This window comes from Arachis ipaensis, chromosome B5, assembly GCF_059453495.1.
Source record: "Arachis ipaensis isolate K30076 ecotype BB chromosome B5, ASM5945349v1, whole genome shotgun sequence".
Lineage (NCBI taxonomy): Eukaryota > Viridiplantae > Streptophyta > Magnoliopsida > Fabales > Fabaceae > Arachis > Arachis ipaensis.
Window position 1 is genome coordinate 159,564,820 of NC_142440.1, and position 21,140 is coordinate 159,585,959.

Below are 21,140 nucleotides of genomic sequence, written 5' to 3' on the forward strand. Positions count from 1 at the left end.
CTAGAATACAATCTATTTGGGGCAAAAAACACAAGAATAAATTGAATACGTTAGTGTAAAGTGAAGAGATTTGAGTCTTCCACAACACAAAATTGATCCATGATAGGAGAACACAAATTAAACAAAAATACATAGGTAACTGCAAACTATGTGCTATATAACTAATGAAACCAAGCTCTTATCCTCAACTTCTATTGCTATGGATTCTATTTTTCTTATGGGATGATGAAATATACATCTTCAATACGTAATTATTAGTCAAACCTTCACAAAAATTACTTGACTGAAATCAATAGAATGCTATCCTCCTATTTTGAAAAATGCAAGGCTTATAGCTCTCATCTAAAAAAAATAACTATATAATGAATAAAAGAAAATACTTAACTTGGTGTGGGAAAAAAAACTATACACCACCACAAGGCACACAACACCACTTGGCTATTTGAAGAAAAAACCACTGCAAAGCATTTGGGTGATCCTCCACCAGAGATGGAGTTGGGAGCGGTAGCTCAGACGGTAGATGCCGGTGAAACGCGTCAACTGCCGCAGTAACACCATCTTCATCCTTAATCAACTTTGCAACTTCCATTGCTCGAGACTTCACCTGAAGGTTTATTATTAGAATCGAGTGGATCTAACCATTAAATGTAACAGAAACCATGACCATAAGAAAAAAGACCTGAATTGAATAACCAGTAAATCTAACATTCAAGGAAATATAGATGTTTCCATTTTCAACTTCAATGCTAGTCATAGATTGTGTAGCTTGGACTCCAAGTTACCTCTGGCTGGAGCATGAACTTTATGGCATTTGATAAATTCTCAAGAGTGAGCTGAGAAATTGGAATTGGTGCTGGACCTAGCCCTTTTTGATATATTCTATCCCCCCAAAAGAATTGATCTCCGAAGAATGGAACGATGGTTGTCGGACACTGTTAGTTATGGTAGTTATATTAGTAATCAACCGGCAGAAATGCTAAGACATAAACACAGTTTCTTATGCTACAACATTGAACATTACCCCGGCTTTTAGTCCTGTAGCTGTGGTTCCAGCTCCACCATGATGCACCTGCATTTTGTGCAGAAATTAAATTATCTCCAGTTGATCACTTTGGCGTGATAAACATTTTTTATTCTTTTTCTTTCCCAAATAACCCTGGAAGTGTAAATTTCGACTCACCACGGCGGAACATTGAGGAAACAACCAGTCGTGAGGGCATCCTTCTAGAAGGAAAACATTGTCAGGAACTTCTGTCACTGCATAATGGAACAAAATAACTATCCCAAACAAAGATGGAAGTGGCATTGATCATGATCTAATTTCTGAACAAAGTGTTGATGACAAACCAAATCTAATGTGGTATTTAACATTGAGAATTCTGAAAGGAACTAAACTGGGACAGAATAAAAATTAAGGAATAAAATTTGGAGGAGAATACTTACAGTTTCCGAGATTTCCCCAGCCTCGATCGATGATTCCCCGTTGTTCGGTATCATTCAGAGCCTCTATTATAACATCAGTAGCTCTTTTAGGATCTTCAAGAGGCTAACAAAGTAAAACACAATACTATCATTTAGAGGACTAACAAAAACTCCATTTTTTTATTATGTTGGAAAATAAAAAACTTGTTTTAAGACTTTATTAATGTTGTGAAGACATTAAAATTGCAGAAAAACTACTCATTTGTTCATACAAAATGACCCAGTTCAAGAGAAAATCACCATTACCATGCTCCCAAACCCAAAATATAATGGTTTTGAGCCTTTTTGGATCCATTCGACGAAATCCTTGCGTGGTTGATACTTTGCTCCAACGTTTAAGAAACAATAACCAACAACATCAACTAAAGGTCCCCAATCTGTAAAATTTGTTAGATATTTTTAGCAATGGTAAGAAATTTGACACTACAAAGCATGCTTATCAAACATTTCAAGACAAATAGTGTGGTTTTATCAACAGAACATGGGTATGGAGCAAAAGAGAGCACCAAATTCTACTCCAAGTCAAAAGTTACTATGCAATTAAGCTACTCAAGAAACTAGCATTGAACACTAATCATGTTTGTGCTTATTTGATCCATGTCCATACCACTAGGCTTGGGAACAACATGAGGACTCCACATATATGCAGTTGGTAAATGAGATATCGATCCACGGTACATGCTGAAGTATGCAATAGGAGCAAGCTTCAATTTCCTTTTCCTGAAGTCATTAATAATTCCTCGGATCCCCCACCATATCAGAAGATCAACAATTATATAGGACAGCTGGATGCAATGAAACATGATTACTGGTAAACTTCGCCAGCAACATATTACACAGTTATCAAAATTCAGAATGCAAACAGTTGTTTAAGAAAAGTACATACCCAGTAACCAGCACTTTGCGGAACACGAGCCAGAGGATGTGGGAACTGATATGTTGGCCTGCCTATTGAGAAAACATGTATGTGAGAAGTGATTCCAAGAAAGAATTTATAAAGAACTATAGGCTTAATGGTTATTATGAATCAGGAATCATGGAATCATCTGTATCTTATGAAAGCAATATAGCCTTAGCCTTCTATATCAAAAGTAAATAACATAAATTTCCACTTAATGATCATTATTATGACTTTAACTTACGTCCAAGGCATCGTGAAGAATATGTGTATCGGCACTCCAAGGGCTTCAGCAACATGTATATGTCCTACAAACCATGAAATATGATTCAGTTCATCTCTTATGAATTGGAGAAACAATACACATGTAAATGGAAAAGAAAGAAATGAAAATAAATGTCAAAGTATGAAATGAAGAAGAACACAAAGTACATTAGGCTTCTAACCACTCACCACAAGCGGTGGGATTCGCAATAATAGCCTGAGCTCTGAAAGGAACGCCAGTTTCCAAATCAGGTGCCGTGCATGCCGGAAGAAGAGAATCAACTATGGCCTTCAGCTGCTTTCTTTGAATAGATATTTCAGTCGGACCGGAAGGGATTAAACCTTTATTCCTCACCATATCTAGTATCAGCAAAACATAGTATAATTTCAAGGACCAAGGATAGAAAATATTGCATCAAAGTATTAAACTATTAAGTGTAAAGGTTCATGATTGGTAAATACTGCATTAAACTCTTACATGCTGCCAAAGCACGAGGGTCGCCACCCAAAGGATAGAAATCTACGCCAGCAGACTTTACAAATGTGTCAAAATCAGCATGTGTTGCCAGCCTAACATGGTGACCATACTCCTGCTAACAATAATAAAGTATGAGTTCAGAATAGTTGACAATTTGGATAGAGTTCATTGAAAGTACTTGGAAATATTGATTGTATCCTCTGAAATAGATCATTGTCACGCATGATCTCATGAAAGAATTGGTCAGGAATATTCAAACATGCCTGAAGTTTTTTTGCAATGGCCAAGAAAGGTTGTACATCTCCTCTAGTTCCAACCACAAGAATGACAATTTGCAGCTGTGGAATTGATTTTTTTGATTCAGAAATAAGACTTCCACTCAATGTTGAATCTTCAAAAGATTGGAACTCCAATAATTCTGATGCAACAGGTGCACTTTTCTCTAGATCAACTTCAACAGTCCCATCATTTTGTATCCTCACTAGGTTGGCAATCAGTTTTTGCTGAGAGAATTGAAAGAATTTAGCAACTCTAATGCATAAATCACAAATAAAAGGAGAATTTCAAGAAGAGAGCTATGTTATGCTACATATTTTAAAATATGGATTTTATCTTAACAGAACAAAATAATAATATCAAAATGTAGAGTCAGCTCCTAAGCATGAATATGCAGCATATACATACAAGTAATTAAGTATTCTTCCATATATACTTGAAATAACACTAACATCTAAGCATATAACTTAAATTAGACTAAAAATGCACAAGCACAAACATGAAAATCAAAACGATGTAAATAAGATGATACTTATATGTACCTTATCACGCTCGGACAACCTGTCCAATATTAGTTCATGCCTCGGAGATCCCCATTTTTCCATCATTGATCTAGTAAGCATAACTTCATGTCCAGAAATAAGCAGGTTCCTCTCAGTTCCAGCTGTCTCTCTGGTGAAATGCTCCAAACCTTCAAGAACAATATTCAACTTTTTATACTATGTCATAGCATCAAATATGCTTGCCATTCGTACATAATTAAAGATATAAATGATCCGAGAAACATATCGAAGAGGAGACATGACGCAAGAACACAGTCCATAACCTACATTACAACAATTCTAATGCTTAATTTACAGTCATCAACTACCTAATAGGACTAACAAAAGAAACTTTTGACAAGAATCTGATGAGAACTAACCTCCTCGCGGTGAAGAGCCAACTTTTGATGATCTCTGGCCTAGATGATCCTCACATTCCTCTTCCTCTTTACAAGAAGACGAATCAAACCGTTCATCTGGAAGCTTACTCTCCGCTATAACCAATCCATTGTCACTCATTCTCCTGAGATCTTTATTCTGTATGCTAACAAAGTCTTCTAAAAATTCCTTGGACAAGTATTCAATCCCATTGGTATTACTGCCCATTCCCATAATCTGTATTTTCAACTCTCATTCACTTTTTCTAGTTCTAACTCTGCCAATTCCATAAACAACAAATAAACCCAGCAACTAAACTATAGCACCCTCTAAACACACTTCAATTCACCGTATAGGTAAAACTAAGAGCAAATTTTCCTTCTTTTTTCTTATGTATCAAACCTATACTAAGCTCACAAACCCATAAAGTACTTCAAAACCAGTTCCATGGCATCTGAACATTCTCCATCTCCACTTTTAGCCCTTTTTTTCAATCACCCTATAAACAGGTGGCAAGTGGGGGATCAAAAAAGACCAAACACAACACTAAATAATTGAAAGCTTTATACAACCCACCAGTCAATCAAGCACAAAGAACGTTCGGTAAACATAAAGCTAAAGACTTTTTCCAATTCTAACCTTGACCCAGCTCTATCAAGCTATACCATCACTTTCAGCACAAAGAACAAGAGAGAAAGCTTCACTTAACTGAAACAGGGTGGCATCTGAAGAAGAGATTGCAGCAGAATGGAATCATAATAACTTTATTCGCCATTTACACCAATCATGGCATTGCCACTTGCTTCAACTCAAGTACCCAAAAAAAGACTGAAAAATGGAAGGATTTTAATAAATAAAAAGAAAAAAATTTGATTTTTTTTTTTTTTTTTTTTTTGGGATGGGTTTGAGGTGGTAGTTGTTTTGGACAAGGAAGTTGTTTCATTTAACCATTTCAGTGTCAGAAACATAACAGCAACGAAGTTAGGATTACAAAGATGTCAATTTTTGTGAAGGTGACCCTCCATTCTTCCAGAGAGGAAAACAAAATTCCCTGTTAAAGGAAAAAAAGATAATATTTGAATATATTTATATATATTAAATATCAACCATCAAATTAATTATTGTATATTTGAATATATTTATATATATTATTTATATTTTTTACTAAATAATTAAATTTTTCATAATAAAATTTATAATAGTATAATAATTTTTTTAAGATATTAAATATGTATTTTTATATAAAGTAACTCAATTTTACATATACAGTACATAATAATTATTTAGTATAATATTACAGAAACGATTGATTAAGATATTCATAAAGTCATCGATCTTTTTTTTTTCAGATGGAAAAAAAGACACCAATATAGTTAAATATTTAAGGTGCTAAATATCTTATACATTTCTTGTAAAGTCACTTTATTTATATATTCCATCTTTATAATTTACGTGTGGGGCATGGACCTTAATTTGTGGGGTTATTAATGTTAACAATGTGGATCAACACTCAACACTGAACAGAGCTTCGTTGGCTAAAGTTCCTACGCCCATGGGAGTCAAAGATTATTGTAAATAGAAAATTAAAGTCATACTTTAATTCTTTTAATATAATTCCATTAAATTAAATTTAGAGCTTTATGAACAAGTCACATAGTGGTGAAATTTAGGAATGTCAATGGTACAGGGCGGGAGCGGAGGTGCCTCCCTACTCTTCATTTTTGTCTTTAGATTTGTTCTCTATTTCCGCCTCCATTTCCCGTCGCGGGAGAATATTGCTCCCCATTTCTATTCTCCATCTACATAATAGTTCTAACTAATTATTAATTTTCATATGAATATAGCTGCAAGTATCTATCTTATGCAAAAACTGCAAGATTTTATACAAAAAGTCTAAATGACACGATGGTGACTTCTTTCGAAATAACGCAATAGAAGACGCAACGACGAGCCGAAGGAAAAAACAGTGGACGAGGTGAGAGACACGACAACAGAGAAGAGAATGGACACGACGGTAGAGTTACAAAAAAGAACGCCGCAAATAAAAATTACGATGCGGTAAGGGTGATGGCACGGTGAGGTGTGACGATGCGGTAAGAAGGGTGACGAGTGGGTGGCTGCAAAGAGGTTGGATGGAGCAGTTTTAGGGATCTTTGAATTGAAGAACGGTCATGCAAATAAAGATCAGGAGTTTTGAGTTTCTATATATATGTGTGTGTGAGAAATAACTAAAAAACATATATAAGAAATAAACTATTAAGGATAATTCAAAGAACTCATAAATTTCGGAAAAATAGCGAGGATAGGACGAGGATCTCCGTTTGGATCCCGTGCCTATTTTAAAAGAATTTTGTCTCCCATCCCTATTTCATCTCCACAAAAAAAAATTCTCCACAATCAAATCTCCATTCAAGACAGTCCCACAGGAATCTCGCGTCTCAAAGAATTTTACCATTCGGTGAAACTTGTTAAAAATAAAACCATAAGGAAACAAATTTTCATAGATAAGATAATGTATCCAGAATCCAGTATTTTAAAATTCTGTCTCCGTTAAAAAAAGTTTTATTTTTAATTTTTTAACAAGTGTCCAAAACTTTTAATTTTTTTTCCTTTCCAATAGCTGAGGGAGAATAAGACAAAACAATATAACAAAGAATATCATACATCAATTACTAAATATAGTATAAAAGCTAACACCAAATCAATTTAAATTTAACTTTTGTAATAAGAAAATAAAAAATACTCTACGTTCATTAAAAAATTAACTAATAAAATAATCATATCTATTATAATAGAATAATTAAATTTGTAATACATAAATAATTAAATTTATTTAAAATAATATAATAAAAAACTTATAAAATATAATACATATTTTTATACATAATAACTTATTAATAACTAATTTTTTGCAATAAAATTCATAAATATATGTATTAGAGAGAAAGGAATTAATATAAGAATTTCTTATAGGTATCATGGGTGAGAAATGATCTTAGTGCAGTGTGTATCTGCATATGCAGAGATATTCACGTGCCAGTTGGATGGGGATGCTACGCTAAAATATTTCTTATAGGTATATAAATATATAGAATAATGAGCAACATGCTATTCAAGCTTCTGCATGTAATAATCCATATATTCCTTAAATGTTACATTATTATTATTTAAAGGTAAATTATTATTTTAATACCTAAAATTTAGATCCGTTTTAATTTTGTCTTTAATAATTTAAATATTTTATTTTAATCTTTAAAAATTATAAATATCTTATTTTAATTTTAAAAATTTTAAATAAATTTAATTTTTTATTATTAAATTTGATATGAATAATTAGTATATTAAAAGTTAATAACGTTAATTTTGGTATATAAATAAAATCGATCTATTAATAATTATCAGTATAAAATTTTTTTATTTAATTTTAAAGCATTGAGGATTTATTGATATGATCTAGGATTATTTTTTTACAAAAAAAGAAATTGAAAAATGAAAATATTGTAAGAAGATTTTGATTATATTTTTATAATACAATAAAAGAAATATGACTTAATAATAATATTGTTAATATCTACATCACTCATTTTATTAACTATTTATCTATTTGTGTAAATTTAATAGTAGAATAATATTAAATTTGTTCAAATTTTTTAAAATAAAAAATTTAAAATATTAAAAACTAAATCAAAATTTGATCAAAATATTAGATATCAAAATAGTATTTTAGTCTATTATTTAATAGGATAATATTAAATTGGTCTCCTATATTTGAGTCAATCATGTTTTGATCCCTAATATTAAAGCGTCCTATTTGAATCTAAAAATATTTTATTTAATTTCAATGTAATCCCTTCGTAATGTCAATATTAAATAATTAACGAAATTTAATTTTCAGATAAGAAAACTTGTATAACCAAATTCTTTAGTGGCTGAGAAAAGTTCTTCGCAGTAGAATGACAAATTGACAATGGCCTTGTCCTCATCACCATCAACGAATTTTACCACAGAAAGCGGGTTCTCGACAATATTCTCCATGTACTTGAACCAAAATTAGTGATTCGTAGTGATGCGTCTACTACTGATTTTGTATTCTCGAATTTGTACTTCTTCTCTAAAAAATAACATTAAAATTTGATGAAATAATAATATTAATTATTTAAATACAATATTTTTTAATTTTAAACTTTAAAAACTAACAAAAAAAATTTATATATAAGAGATCAATTTAAAATTTTACCCTATTTAATATTGCTTCCTTGTAAAAGTCAGAAAGATTATTAAATTAATAAGAAAAGAAAGCACATCAGGATCTCTAAAATTAGTAATATCTTAGATGACGTATCAAAATGAGAACTAGAAAAGTAGGATATACATCATCTCTTTTGACTAACATGTCACCAAGCAAATTAAATCATTCTGCAAATATATATAATTTATATAGAATTCTTATTAACTAAGTTTATTAAAATATCCAAATAGGAGATTCGAGAAAAAACTATTAAAAATGACCTTTTGATACCCATAAATATATAAATAATAATGTTCTTATATTTGACTGCAGTTTTTTCTGCCAATAGTTTTGTTTGGCCTATAAATTTGAGACAACCCTTTAACTATATACTAGCTTTTAATATGTATTAAATAGTATAAAAATACAATATACACAATAAGACTATGATGTACACGCAACAGAGAACAAAATAACAAGTAAATATTTGGAAAACTTCTTGTGTTTTTATCCATGAAGCTTCGACGAGATATTAATTATTATTTTGGTTACTTGGATCATAAGTATTGTACATGAATTGGTTTAGTGAAAACTACAAATCATCATGCATTAGCCAGCGATAATATACCCAAAAAAATAATATAGGATAATATATATTTAATTAAGTTTTACTGCCATTTTATATTTCCATAAAGTATTAGTACTTTAATTTCTTTTGTATATAGTATTTTAACTGATGACTCTAATGAGCTAATTCAAATAGTTAATATATGAATAAATTTATTTTTCAGCCCGTTGATGATTTTGTTTTAGCATGAGTAAATTCTTTTTTACAAAATACTTTTTCTCTTTTTTTTTTTTCATCTTGGTTCTGAGTTGTGATACCATAGTACTTGAGACTTTTTTAGTATTTCCTTTTATTGTCGTAAAACTCACTTTTGAATCATAAAAAGGCCCAACATGGGCTTGAATCGAAGTCCTTTCCCCATTTGGATTTTTGCCTTTTTTTCGTTCAAACAACAAAATTCTCGTGACAGAAAAAAATATTAGAATTGGCCTCTCTAACCAACTGAGTTAATAGGGCATTTGTGCTTGAAAATGTTACTGATAAGTGATAACATAGATTTCACAGTTAAAATGTAAATATTCAGTTAGTTACCAGACTACTTTCTTGTTAATTAAAATGTTAACTTATGTAATCAACTTCTTTCTTCTGTTTTTATTTCGTTCTTTTTTTTTTTTTAATGTTTGGGCACTATTCTTAAAAAAAAAATTTTAATAATATTTTTTTAAAAATCTTTTACAAAATAAAAGTGATTTTATATTTAAACATCTCATGTAAAAAAATTTATTATCTATTAAACGTCTCATGTGAAAAATATTTTTTTAAATATCTTTTAAAAAAAATATAAATTGTAGCTTCTCAACAAAAATATTTTTTTCTAATGTTTTTACTTTGATCACTAAAAATTTACCAAACACACAAAAAATAAAAAAAAAATATTTTTTATTAAAAAAAGATATTTTTTATTAATTTAATAACCTCCAAATAAGCACTAAAATATTTTTATTCTTACAAGATTATATAATTTTGAATTTAATTTAAAAACAAAAATCGATTGTAATAATATTTCAAATCCAAATCTAAATCTCCGCGAGATCCTGCATCCTTATATAAAGGAGAGTAACACATTCTTCTAAATAAAACCAATTAACCCTACTAAAAAAAGATATGCCTGGAGTTGATCAATGGGCAAGCATACATCAAGATACGTTGAATCAAATTATAAAGCGGTTCCATTCATACGATGAATACCTTCAACTTCGATTCGTTTGCAAGCAATGGAACTTCAATATTCCACTGATCCCCACTGGCAACAAAGTTCCATGGCTGTTATTACCTATCGCTACTGCTGCTGCTAAAAAATCTTTGAAAGACGACGACATCTATCATAATCAAGAAGAAACTCTTGACACCCGTAGTCTTGAAGAGAAGGAGATTTACCATCTCACAATGCCAGAGCTGCAAAATAACTTTATTTGTGGATCTTGTCATGGATGGGTAATAATAGTATTAATATACGAAGGCACCATACAAATGTTAAATCCATTTACAAAGGTTTGTTTCGATCTTCCTCCAATTTCAACTCTTCCTGATGCAATTATTGATACTCATGGTGACAAATGTATTCTTAATTTTGAGGATAGGGTTGGCACTCTAGATATGATTTTCATGCATAAAATCAATGTTTGGAAGGTTATTACAAATTCAGCCCCTAACAATGATCATTACAATGGTTTTATGGCCGTGGTCATATACGGACCTTGTCGAAAATTGGGCTTTTACAGGCCCAATGATCACAGGCCCAATGATCGGAGATGGATCAAGTTTCCAACAAGTCATGAGGACATTATGGATGTGATATTTTTTAAAGAGAAGATATATGCAGTGGACTATGACTTCCAACTGTATGAATTTGATATAAAGGAAAAATTAGAGCCAGTGAGAAGAATTTATTACCAAGGCAGACCTCTTTATAAACTTGACACCAATTTTGTCCAATATAACTATTTGATTGGTTGTGATGATGGAAGTTTATTGATGCTCGTAAGACATGTTAGTTTGGCGAGGGGATTTTAAACGGTGGCAGGATTACGAGACTATCAAATTCGATATTTATAAATTGAATAAAAAGGCAAAAGTATGGTCAAGAATATATGACTAAGAGAATTATGTATTAATAGTTGGATTCAATTCTTCAATTCAGATATTAGCGGACAGTTACAAAGGAAATAAGATCTATTTTACTGATAATATGTTTGGATTACACGCAGAAGATGATGTTTGGCGCCATGACATTGGCATCTACAATTTAGAAGATGAGAGTTGTAAGAGAGTATTATCAAATGTTAATTTTTGTTGTTCTCCTATTTGGATATTACCTTAGTTTAATCTATTTCTTTTTTTTTTTTCTGGATTTTTTATTTGTACTTTTGGATCAAGACATGTTTGCCTCTTTTTTATTATTAGCATACAAGTTTGATATATAATGGTGAGATGTGTTTAATTAGTTTAGTTAAATATTATTTATTTGTGTGCATATTGACGGTTTTTTCATAAATTATAATTAGAATGAAATTCATAATATGCGGTAAATAGTTATTTATCAAAGAGACAAAACTAATTATAAAAAAATTTATTTGACGTTGTACACATAAAATCATTAAATTTAAATCTTGTGACATTTATAAAAAAATTTTGGTTTTTGTTCGGTCAAACAACTAACAAAAAGTCTTATGAGCTAATAGGCTATTTATAATATTATATTTATCTTTGGTGAAAAGTAAAAAATACAACATTCTTTAAAAATTAATTTATTATAAAAAAAAATTAAAACTTAACAATCTCACATATTTTACTTGTAGAGCAAATAGAAGTAATAGGAATAAGTGATTTTAAATGATTTTGGGTTCATCAAGACTCGAACTCTTGACCTTTCAGATCTAGCGCTTTAATACCATGCATGATACCACTCATCCCAAAAGCTTCAGCTAATGGAAAAAGGTAACACTAATGATTATATCTCTAATACTCTCTAAACTTCCATTGTATAAATATTTCATTGGCTCCTCATTCTTTCCCATTCAAATAATAACGACACTTTCTTTACAAGGATATTGGCTATCAACATCATATCGTGGAAAATAGTGTCATTCAATTCAAAGTTGCATGCAGCTTGGAGTATAGAATGGATCGTCCTCATTGTTCAAGCACCCAATTGAAGATACTCTATAAAGATTGTGGTCCTCCTGGTACCTTCATTCCGTGGAAAATGGTGCAAGAAATTTAAAAGTTGCAACGTCAGAAATACTCTGGAATTTTGTGAGACATGATAGTGATAGTAATTCATAGCAACGAATGGAGGTCCTCTACTATATATTGGATCCATATATGGTACTATAATAGGCACATTCCAGTTATTACCACTCATTCTTGAGTTCATACTTCACTTGTGATGAGCGTGGTCATGATGAGGATGAATAATCTGATTCTGATTGAAGCTGTTTTACTTCTTCTTGTTTGTGCTACTGCAGGAGGAGGAGCGGTGAAGTGCGCAGAGCGGGAGAGGCAAGCACTGCTGGATTTCAAGGCCGCCATGGTTGATGACTACGGCATTCTCTCTTCGTGGAAGGGTCGTGATTGCTGCCATTGGAACGGTGTTCGCTGCAGCAACCTCACTGCCCATGTTATCAGTCTCGACCTTCACCGTGACGTCATCGTAAATGAATATTCATTTTTGAGAGGTAAGATTCCCAGCTCGTTAGTGGAATTGCAGCACCTCAGGTACTTGAACCTCAATTCCAATCGTTTTGAAGATTACCATATCCCTGAATTCTTTGGTAACCTCACCAGCTTGAGGTATCTTGATCTGTCATCTTGTGGCTTTGGTGGAAGAATTCCAACTCAATTTGGATCTCTTCCTCATTTAACATACTTGAATCTTTTTGACAATCGTTTAGAGGGTTCAATTCCTTATCAACTTGGAAATCTGTCCAAGTTGCAGTATCTTAATCTCGATCTAAATGATTTCCAAGGAACAATACCATCTCAACTTGGGAACCTTTCAAGCTTGCACGAGCTTTACCTTGACGGTACACTTGGTTCTCTCAAAATGAATGATGATGGAGAATGGTTATCCACTCTTACCTCTTTAACCAATCTTGACTTGACCTCTATATTGAATCTCAACAATTCTTATAACTGGATACAAGCCATCAGTAATATCTCCACACTAATGGTGTGTTTGTTTGAGGTGAAAATAGGAGGAAAGAAAAGGGAGGGAAAGAAATTGGAAGGAAAATAGTTATTTTTCCTTGTTTGGTTGAGGAAAGAAATGGGAGAGGAAGGAAAATGGATGGAAAAATATTGGTGGGATCCACCATTTTTTTTTTCCTTCCAACAATGGAGAGAAAATTAATTCTCTCTTTCTACTTCCAATATTACCCCTTTACTTTTTTCAATATATTTTATAATATAAGGGTAAAATTGTCTTTTTATACTATTTCTTTCCTTCTCATTTTCCTTTCATCCAAACACATCTAAAGAAAATAAAAATCCATTCAATTTCTTTCCTTTCTTATAACACCTTCACTCCTTCCCTGTTATTCCAATGGTTGTCCAATGTCACTTCCAACCTTGTTGAACTTGCCCTTGATTCTGGCCTCTTAGAGGGTTCCACACCTGCCACATCAAATCATTTTGACATAACAATGCAATCACTTGAGCGGCTTCACATATCTCATTATCAAATCACGGCCAGGGATTTCAAATCCTTTGCGAATATATGCACCTTATCTTCTTTGGAGGTGTTTGAAAGCAATTTGACCGAAGATTTGGAATCAATTCTTCACAATCTCTCAGCTGGCTGTGTCACTCACTCACTACAAGAGTTGTATTTGGGCTATAACCAGATGACTGGCTCAATACCTGATGACCTTTCAATATTCCCACTTTTAAAAGAGTTGTACCTCTTCCAAAATCAGTTAAGAGGAAAAATACCTGACAATATCAGGTTGCCATTTCAGTTAAAGGCTTTGTCCATCAGTTCAAACTCTATAGAAGGTGGAATTCCAAAGTCATTTGGAAACATATGTAGTCTCCAATCATTAGACTTGTCTTATAACAAGATGACAGGAGAGCTTCCAGTTGCAATCCAGCACTTGTCTGGATGCGCAAGATACTCACTCCAACATTTGAATCTCCAAAATAACCAATTCAACGGAACCTTGCCTGACATCTCAATTTTCCCATCTTTAACACATTTATATTTGTCTCAAAATAAGCTAAATGGGAAGGTTCCTGAAGGAATTCAATTTCCGTCACAGTTGGAGACATTGATCATGAACTCAAACTCTTTGGAAGGGGTCATCACAGACTCTCAGTTTCATAATTTGGGTTTGTTTGGGTGAGCTTTTAAGAAGAGATCTTTTTTCGAGTTATCTTTTTTTAAAAGATCTTATAGAGAAGTAAAAGTAATTTTATATTTGGATATCTCATGTAAAAAAGTCTTTTTATCTATCAATTATGTTTGGGTATAATAATATAAAAGTACTTTTTGTTTATTTATTACATGAAAAAACATCTTTTTTTTAAGGAAAAAAGATCTTTTAAAAAAAGATGTAAATTACAGCTTCTCAAAAAAGATCTTTTTTTTATTTTACTAGTGCTTTTACTTTTACTACTAGAAATTTGCCAAACACGTTAAAAAATAAAAAAAAGATCTTTTTTTAACAAAATAATGGCGCTCAAACATGCACTTTGTCTAAGTTGAAGGTCTTGGATTATCTGGCAACTCATTTGTTTTGGAAATTAATCGTGACTGGATTCCACCTTTTCAGTTGCAAGTGATAATGTTGCAGCATTGCAAGTTGGGTCCCGATTTTCCAAAATGGTTGCAGACACAGAAAAACTTGATGCAACTTGATATTTCCAATGCTGGAATTTCGGATATCACTCCAGAGTGGTTTTGGGCTCTATCAACAAGGCTAAATAAGATGAACATTTCGTACAACAATCTCACTGGAATAATTCCAGATTTTCCATTGAGGCTTACGGAATATCCTTCTATATATCTAGCTGCAAATCAATTTGAAGGCTCAATCCCGCTATTTTTACGAAGAGCTGTGTCCCTGGATCTGTCCAACAATAAATTTTCAGATGTTACTTCATTTGTATGTGCCAATGATACAGCTGAAAGATTAGGCCAATTAGATATTTCAAACAATTATTTATCTGGTCAAATCCCTGATTGTTGGGAGAATTTTAAATCATTAGCTTATATAGATGTGAGTAACAATAATTTTTCTGGACAAGTCCCCACTTCAATGGGATCAGTTCTTGAGCTTCTTGTATTGATATTGAGAAACAATAGCTTGACGGGGCAGCTTCCTTTCTCGATGAAGCATTGCAAAAATTTAGTGATGCTGGATGCAGGAGAGAACAAATTATCAGGAATCATTCCTTCTTGGATTGGAAGCGGCTTACAACAACTGCAAATGTTAAGCTTGCGGAAAAATCACTTTTTTGGAAGTATACCATTATCTCTCTGTTTTCTAAATGGCATTCGCTTCTTGGATCTCTCGGTTAATCTTCTGTGGGGCCCAATTCCAAAATGTTTCATTAACTTCACTGCAATGACCACCCAAGAAAGGTTCTTAACAGATTCCCATGATCATTCTTGTATTGTCAACCACACTCTTGGAATGTATGGGTATGATTATGATATAATTGCTTTGTTGATGTGGAAAGGTGTAGAACACATATTTGAGAATGATAAGCTGCTTCTAAAAGGTATTGATCTCTCAAGTAATCAGTTCTCAGGGGATATTCCGTCAGAACTTGAGAATTTGGTGGAGCTAGTTTCATTGAATTTATCAAGAAATAACTTGACAGGAAAAATTCCTTCAGAAATTGGAAGGTTGTTATCATTGGAGTCTCTTGATTTGTCAAGAAACCATTTATTTGGCTCCATTCCTTCTAGTCTTGCACAAATTGATTTTCTCTCAGTGTTGGATCTATCACATAATAATTTGTCTGGACAAATTCCAACTGGCACACAGTTGCAGAGTTTCAATGCCTCAAGTTACGAAGAAAATCAAAATCTCTGTGGGCTACCTCTCGAAAAAATGTGTCCCAAGGAAGGGCCACGTCAAGAATCTGTGGTTAAAACCCAAGATGAGAATGATGATGGTTTTATTCAAGCGTTCTTCGCAAGCATGGGATTGGGATTCTTTGCTGGATTCTGGGGGATCTTTGGCACTATCCTCTTCAATCGCTCATGGAGACATGCTTGCTTCCGATCCTTGAACAACATAACAGAAAAAGTTATGTCAAGGTGGCAATGGTGGTGATATATGCAATAATGCAACAACTACTAGCTTGATTGGTAATACCTTCTTTTTTATTTATTTCAATTTTTGTTGATATGAAATATTGTTTAACCTATGAACTTTGAATGATGTTAATGGTTTCTTATCTTTTCACTGATAGCGGATCGGCGACCATGTGCTGGCATCATTCTAGTCAGGAAGCAAATAAAGCAGCAGCACTTTCAACTTTCAAGTGATCAATAAAACTAAGTAGTCGTTCATGAAGCGAATGTGAGAAACTTTAAAAGTAAATAAAATATGAGTTGTTACTTGTAACTAAGTACTAGTGAGTGTTACTTATTGATATATCAGTTTGTATTTGTGAATTGTAACTACCAGTTACCAATCAGTATTGTAATGTATTTGGTTTAGACAAGAGAATATGATATCTATTTTATATTTTTCATGGGATAACGGTCATCAAATCATTTTTGCATGGCAATGAATTTTCTTGAGAAGCTTGACTAGCAGTTCAATATGGCTTAACTGAATTCAGCTAAGTAGGAAGATGGGATGATGTTAAGCAATCATTGTTTCAAATGGATCACAGTCATGCATGTGACATAGTTGTTTTGGATTTTGGTGCATTTGGTTGCATAGCATGTATCTCATATTCGCTCTTGCATATGCCTAAGCCACGAAAATTCTGTTTTTCCCCTGTTTTGGATGCCTACTTTTGCTTCCATGCATTCATCATTGCTTCCCAGCTGCAATTCATTTCTTCAATTCGCAGTTGTTGCATCCAAAACACGCGGTGTTATATATTGAACACATTTTGAAGATGGTTTCTTCTCTCATTTTGCATTCACCAACAATCTCAATCATTTAATTTAATTTATCTTCTTTGAGACCTATTATGATACACGTGAGACTCAATCTATATGTGTTAATTAGGCATATATTGATATACTTTTTCTACAGGCATATGAGAAAGCAAAGCTCAAATTTTCTACACAAAATTTACTAGAATTGCATTTATTGATATACTTTTTCTACAGGTACCTTTTTTTTATTACAGTACGTTCACTTTTTTTTTTTTTTAATGAGTATGTTCACGTGTCTTGTTATTACAGCATAGTGTTACTTCTAAGTACGGGCAGATTATGTCTATCTCTTCCTCTATCTCTAAAAGGTGACATTATTTCAACTTTTTATTCCAGCAGTTTGCAGATTCACTTCATATGTTGGTGCAGCTTTCCTCCTCGCCCCTGCATGGGCATTGTGCAGTGCACGCCATTGCCATCCTCCTGCAGCTGCAGGTTGTTAATCTACAATGTGTTATTTCCTGGCAATTGTATGGTTCAACTTCGACATTTCCACTGTTGTTGCTGCATTGATTCTCACATGCGCAACTATCAGTACAGTCTCGTTCAATATGCCTGCAACTATCGCAAATAATTCCATGCAGACATTGTGTGATTCTATTCTCTGCAAAATGAAGAAGGTTGCATGTTAGTACAAAGTACAAAGGTGCATATAAAAAAGGTTGCATGCATTAAGTTTTAATGAACCAAGTCACCAAAAATGAACCAAGTGAGCCAACAACTGTATCATGCAAAACAGGTGCATATAAAAAGGTTGCATGCATTAAGTTTTAATGAACCAAGTGAGCGAGGACTGCAACAACTGTATCATGCAAAACAGGTGCATATAAAAAAGGTTGCATGCATTAAGTTTTAATGAACCAAGTGAGCGAGGACTGCAACAACTGTGTTATTTCCTGTACACAGGGGTATAGCCAACTGGAAAGCCATACCCGTTTCAGTTGCTTCGGGTTACGTCGGGAGCGGATAGAAACCGACAGATGAGCTCATTACCTGCACTAGGGCTAGACATGCATCATCCTTAATTGTGCATCTGCATTTGATTATGTTTGCTTGTCTTATTTCTTTATAATTGTGCTGCTTGTCTTGTTGTGATTTGTTTGTATGTTGAATTAAGTCTTTTGCTTGTACTTTTAGTTTCTGAATGTTTTAAAGTGATTAATAATTGAAGTTGTGATTGAGAATTAATTAAGTGGCTAAAAAATGATTGATATAATTAATCTTGTCATTGAGATTTGTTTGAGTTTAGAGTCTTCGAAAGAGGTGAACAATTAATTAAAGTAAAGCTAAGAGTATATTCAAAAGGATTGATAAAATATAGTTTCCTTAAGTATGTTAATTTGATATAAAGGAAAAGTTAGAGCCGGTGAGAAGAATTTACCAAGGCAGACCTCTTTATAAACTTGACACCAATTTTGTCCAATATAACTATTTGATTGGTTGTGATGATGGAAGTTTATTGATGCTCGTAAGACATGTTAGTTTGGCGAGGGGATTTAAACGGTGGCAGGATTACGAGACTATCAAATTCGATATTTATAAATTGAATAAAAAGGCAAAAGTATGGTCAAGAATATATGACTTAGAGAATTATGTATTAATAGTTGGATTCAATTCTTCAATTCAGATATTAGCGGACAGTTACAAAGGAAATAAGATCTATTTTACTGATAATATGTTTGGATTACACGCAGAAGATGATGTTTGGCGCCATGACATTGGCATCTACAATTTAGAAGATGAGAGTTGTAAGAGAGTATTATCAAATGTTAATTTTTGTTGTTCTCCTATTTGGATATTACCTTAGTTTAATCTATTTCTTTTTTTTTTTCTGGATTTTTTATTTGTACTTTTTGGATCAAGACATGTTTGCCTTTTTTTTATTATTAGCATACAAGTTTAATATATAATGGTGAGATATATTTAATTATTTTAGATGCAGTGAATCAGTTGGGACACACTAAGCAGGGAAAAGATGAATGGATGACTAGGATTTAAAGACCTAAAAACTTTTAATCTAGCTATGCTAGCCAAACAAAGCTGAAGATTGCTCAAAAAACTTCACTCAATGTTCTATAAAATATTTAAGAATAAATACTTTAACTACTCTTCCTTTCTTGAAGCTAAAGCAGGACACAGGCCATCCTGGATATGGCAAAGCTTACTAGAGGACCGAAAGGTACTAGAAAAAAGGGTGAAATGACATGTAACTAAACAAGGAGGTGTTCGAATAAGGGAGGATCCATGGTTTGGAGCTCAACTACCATTTCTTATACCTAATGGAGAATGCAAAAATGAAAACCTTACCTGACTTAGACAACTATTTACAGAGTCTGGTGAATGGAATCAAACGCTCGTCAGTCTAAACTTTGGCTGTGAAACAGCACAGAAAATTTGTCAGCTCCCTATCACACAGCAAGAAGACTCGGTATATTGGGTGCATAATAATTCTAGAGAGTTTACAGTAAAATCAGGATATGCAATTGTGTACCAATTTTACCATCCCCCACAAGAACAGCTCCATCAGCGCTTCCAACATAAAGAAATATGGAAAAAGCTCTGGAATCTAAAAGTACAACCGAAAGTAAAATTATTTGTGTGGAAATTAATTCATAAAGGAATTGCAGTTATGAAAAAGTTGAATAGAAGAATACCCCAAATTTTAGCTAATTGCCCCAGATGCTTCATTGTTGCAGAATCCCCACTTCATGCCACTGTACTATGTCCTGAAATGGTAGGATTGTGGAATTTATCCCCTCTAGTCAGTTTCAATTAAGATCATTACAAGATTAAAAGTGCCCAACTTGCTTACCTTCTATGGCATTCTTGGCTTATCAGGAACAACTTCGTTTTTGAAAGGAAGAAAATATCTCCCGAGGAAGTTCTGTCTCGGGCCATGCAAGCAGAGGAGGAGTTTCGCCGGCACCACCAAGCTCAAAGAGCTTCGTCGCCATAGCCAGAAGTTCTGGTCTCTTAGAAGACATTATCTTCCCTTTTCCCTTTGTTTTTGGATTTGGATTCTCTAAAGTTTGAATTTCGCTTTAGAGATTAAAGTGTGATCTCTCACCATTTATTTTATAGGTGGGACCAAGAATAAATATGAGAGAGAAACCATTCAAAGGTAGAAGATCACACTTTATCCTCTAAAGTACAAATTTAAAATTTAGAGAATCCAAATTCTTGTTTTTAACCTTCCTGATTAGAATTTAAACAGCGTATTTGCCTTTGGCTATGTTTGGATTTTTCCCTTTTCTATATACTATGCAGACTATGCAGACAGCTGGCTTCAGCTTTATCTTTTAGTAATAAAATGATATAACTTTGGGAAAAAAAATTGTTTATCAAAGATTTAATCTTGACAAAACTAATTATAAAAAAATTTATTTGACTTTGTACACATAAAATCATTAAATTTAAATCTTGTGACATTTATAAAAAATTTTGGTTTTTGTTCAAACAAACAACTAACAAAAAGTCTTATGAGCTAATAGGGTATTTATAATATTATATTTATCTTTGGTGAAAAGTAAAAAATACAACATTTTTCAAAAATTAATTTATTATAAAAAATTAGTAAGTTATCAAAGATTAGTAGGTAAATTGAGTTTATTTTGTTGTGAAATAAATAAGATATGGTAAATATAAATAAAGAAGTAGAAATAGAAGACTCTAGTACCGCAATTAATATTTCAATATAATAGAAATTATTTATATATATATTACCAATATATAGTAGTGTATATAAAAGAAAGAGAAGAGTGTGTTAGCAGTATAAGAGAGAGAAAGAAAATTTTTATTGATTGTTCGTGTCTTTTGCTCCTCAGTTGCTTCTCTATTTATA

At 32.6% G+C, this 21,140-nt stretch overlaps 4 protein-coding genes across 8 annotated transcripts; 2 read left to right on the forward strand and 2 right to left on the reverse strand.

The window, feature by feature from the left end:
* Positions 1-56: 56 nt before the first annotated feature.
* On the reverse strand, positions 57-5,370 carry LOC107644941 (sterol 3-beta-glucosyltransferase UGT80B1). Its single transcript, XM_016348915.3, has 14 exons — positions 4,321-5,370; positions 3,941-4,089; positions 3,386-3,625; positions 3,123-3,234; positions 2,834-3,004; positions 2,625-2,688; positions 2,369-2,426; positions 2,090-2,267; positions 1,729-1,859; positions 1,444-1,546; positions 1,181-1,257; positions 1,022-1,069; positions 783-932; positions 57-604 (listed from the first exon to the last, which is right to left on the reverse strand). Exons 1-14 carry the CDS (start codon positions 4,550-4,552, stop codon positions 404-406), a joined length of 1,914 nt encoding a protein of 637 aa, XP_016204401.1. The 5' UTR covers positions 4,553-5,370; the 3' UTR covers positions 57-403.
* Positions 5,371-10,278: 4,908 nt separating this feature from the next.
* Positions 10,279-11,494, forward strand: LOC148566410 (putative F-box protein At4g22660). The gene is made up of 2 exons (XM_088487528.1): positions 10,279-11,049; positions 11,315-11,494. The coding sequence occupies exons 1-2, from the start codon at positions 10,279-10,281 to the stop codon at positions 11,492-11,494; spliced, it is 951 nt and encodes a 316-aa protein (XP_088343654.1).
* A 1,037-nt stretch (positions 11,495-12,531) lies between these two features.
* LOC107641563 (receptor-like protein EIX2) lies at positions 12,532-16,715 on the forward strand. 3 transcript variants are annotated; one of them, XM_088488184.1, is made up of 4 exons: positions 12,532-13,345; positions 13,587-14,502; positions 14,875-16,492; positions 16,597-16,715. In XM_088488184.1, exons 1-3 carry the CDS (start codon positions 12,563-12,565, stop codon positions 16,455-16,457), a joined length of 3,282 nt encoding a protein of 1,093 aa, XP_088344310.1. In that variant the 5' UTR covers positions 12,532-12,562; the 3' UTR covers positions 16,458-16,492; positions 16,597-16,715. The 3 variants fall into 3 exon arrangements, with proteins under 3 accessions (XP_088344310.1, XP_088344308.1, XP_088344309.1); XM_088488182.1 differs by lacking the exon at positions 13,587-14,502 and having other exon boundaries at positions 12,736-12,851; positions 14,946-16,492; XM_088488183.1 differs by lacking the exon at positions 12,532-13,345 and having other exon boundaries at positions 14,423-14,512; positions 14,946-16,492.
* A 705-nt stretch (positions 16,716-17,420) lies between these two features.
* Positions 17,421-20,509, reverse strand: LOC107644946 (uncharacterized). Of its 3 annotated transcripts, none has more exons than XM_088486203.1 (4): positions 20,112-20,509; positions 19,954-20,025; positions 19,800-19,865; positions 17,421-17,903 (listed from the first exon to the last, which is right to left on the reverse strand). In XM_088486203.1, the coding sequence occupies exons 2-4, from the start codon at positions 19,985-19,987 to the stop codon at positions 17,653-17,655; spliced, it is 351 nt and encodes a 116-aa protein (XP_088342329.1). In that variant the 5' UTR covers positions 19,988-20,025; positions 20,112-20,509; the 3' UTR covers positions 17,421-17,652. The 3 variants fall into 3 exon arrangements, 2 of the variants coding, with proteins under 2 accessions (XP_088342329.1, XP_016204408.1); XM_016348922.3 differs by having other exon boundaries at positions 19,791-19,865; XR_015883172.1 differs by having other exon boundaries at positions 17,767-17,903; positions 19,607-20,025.
* Positions 20,510-21,140: the final 631 nt, after the last annotated feature.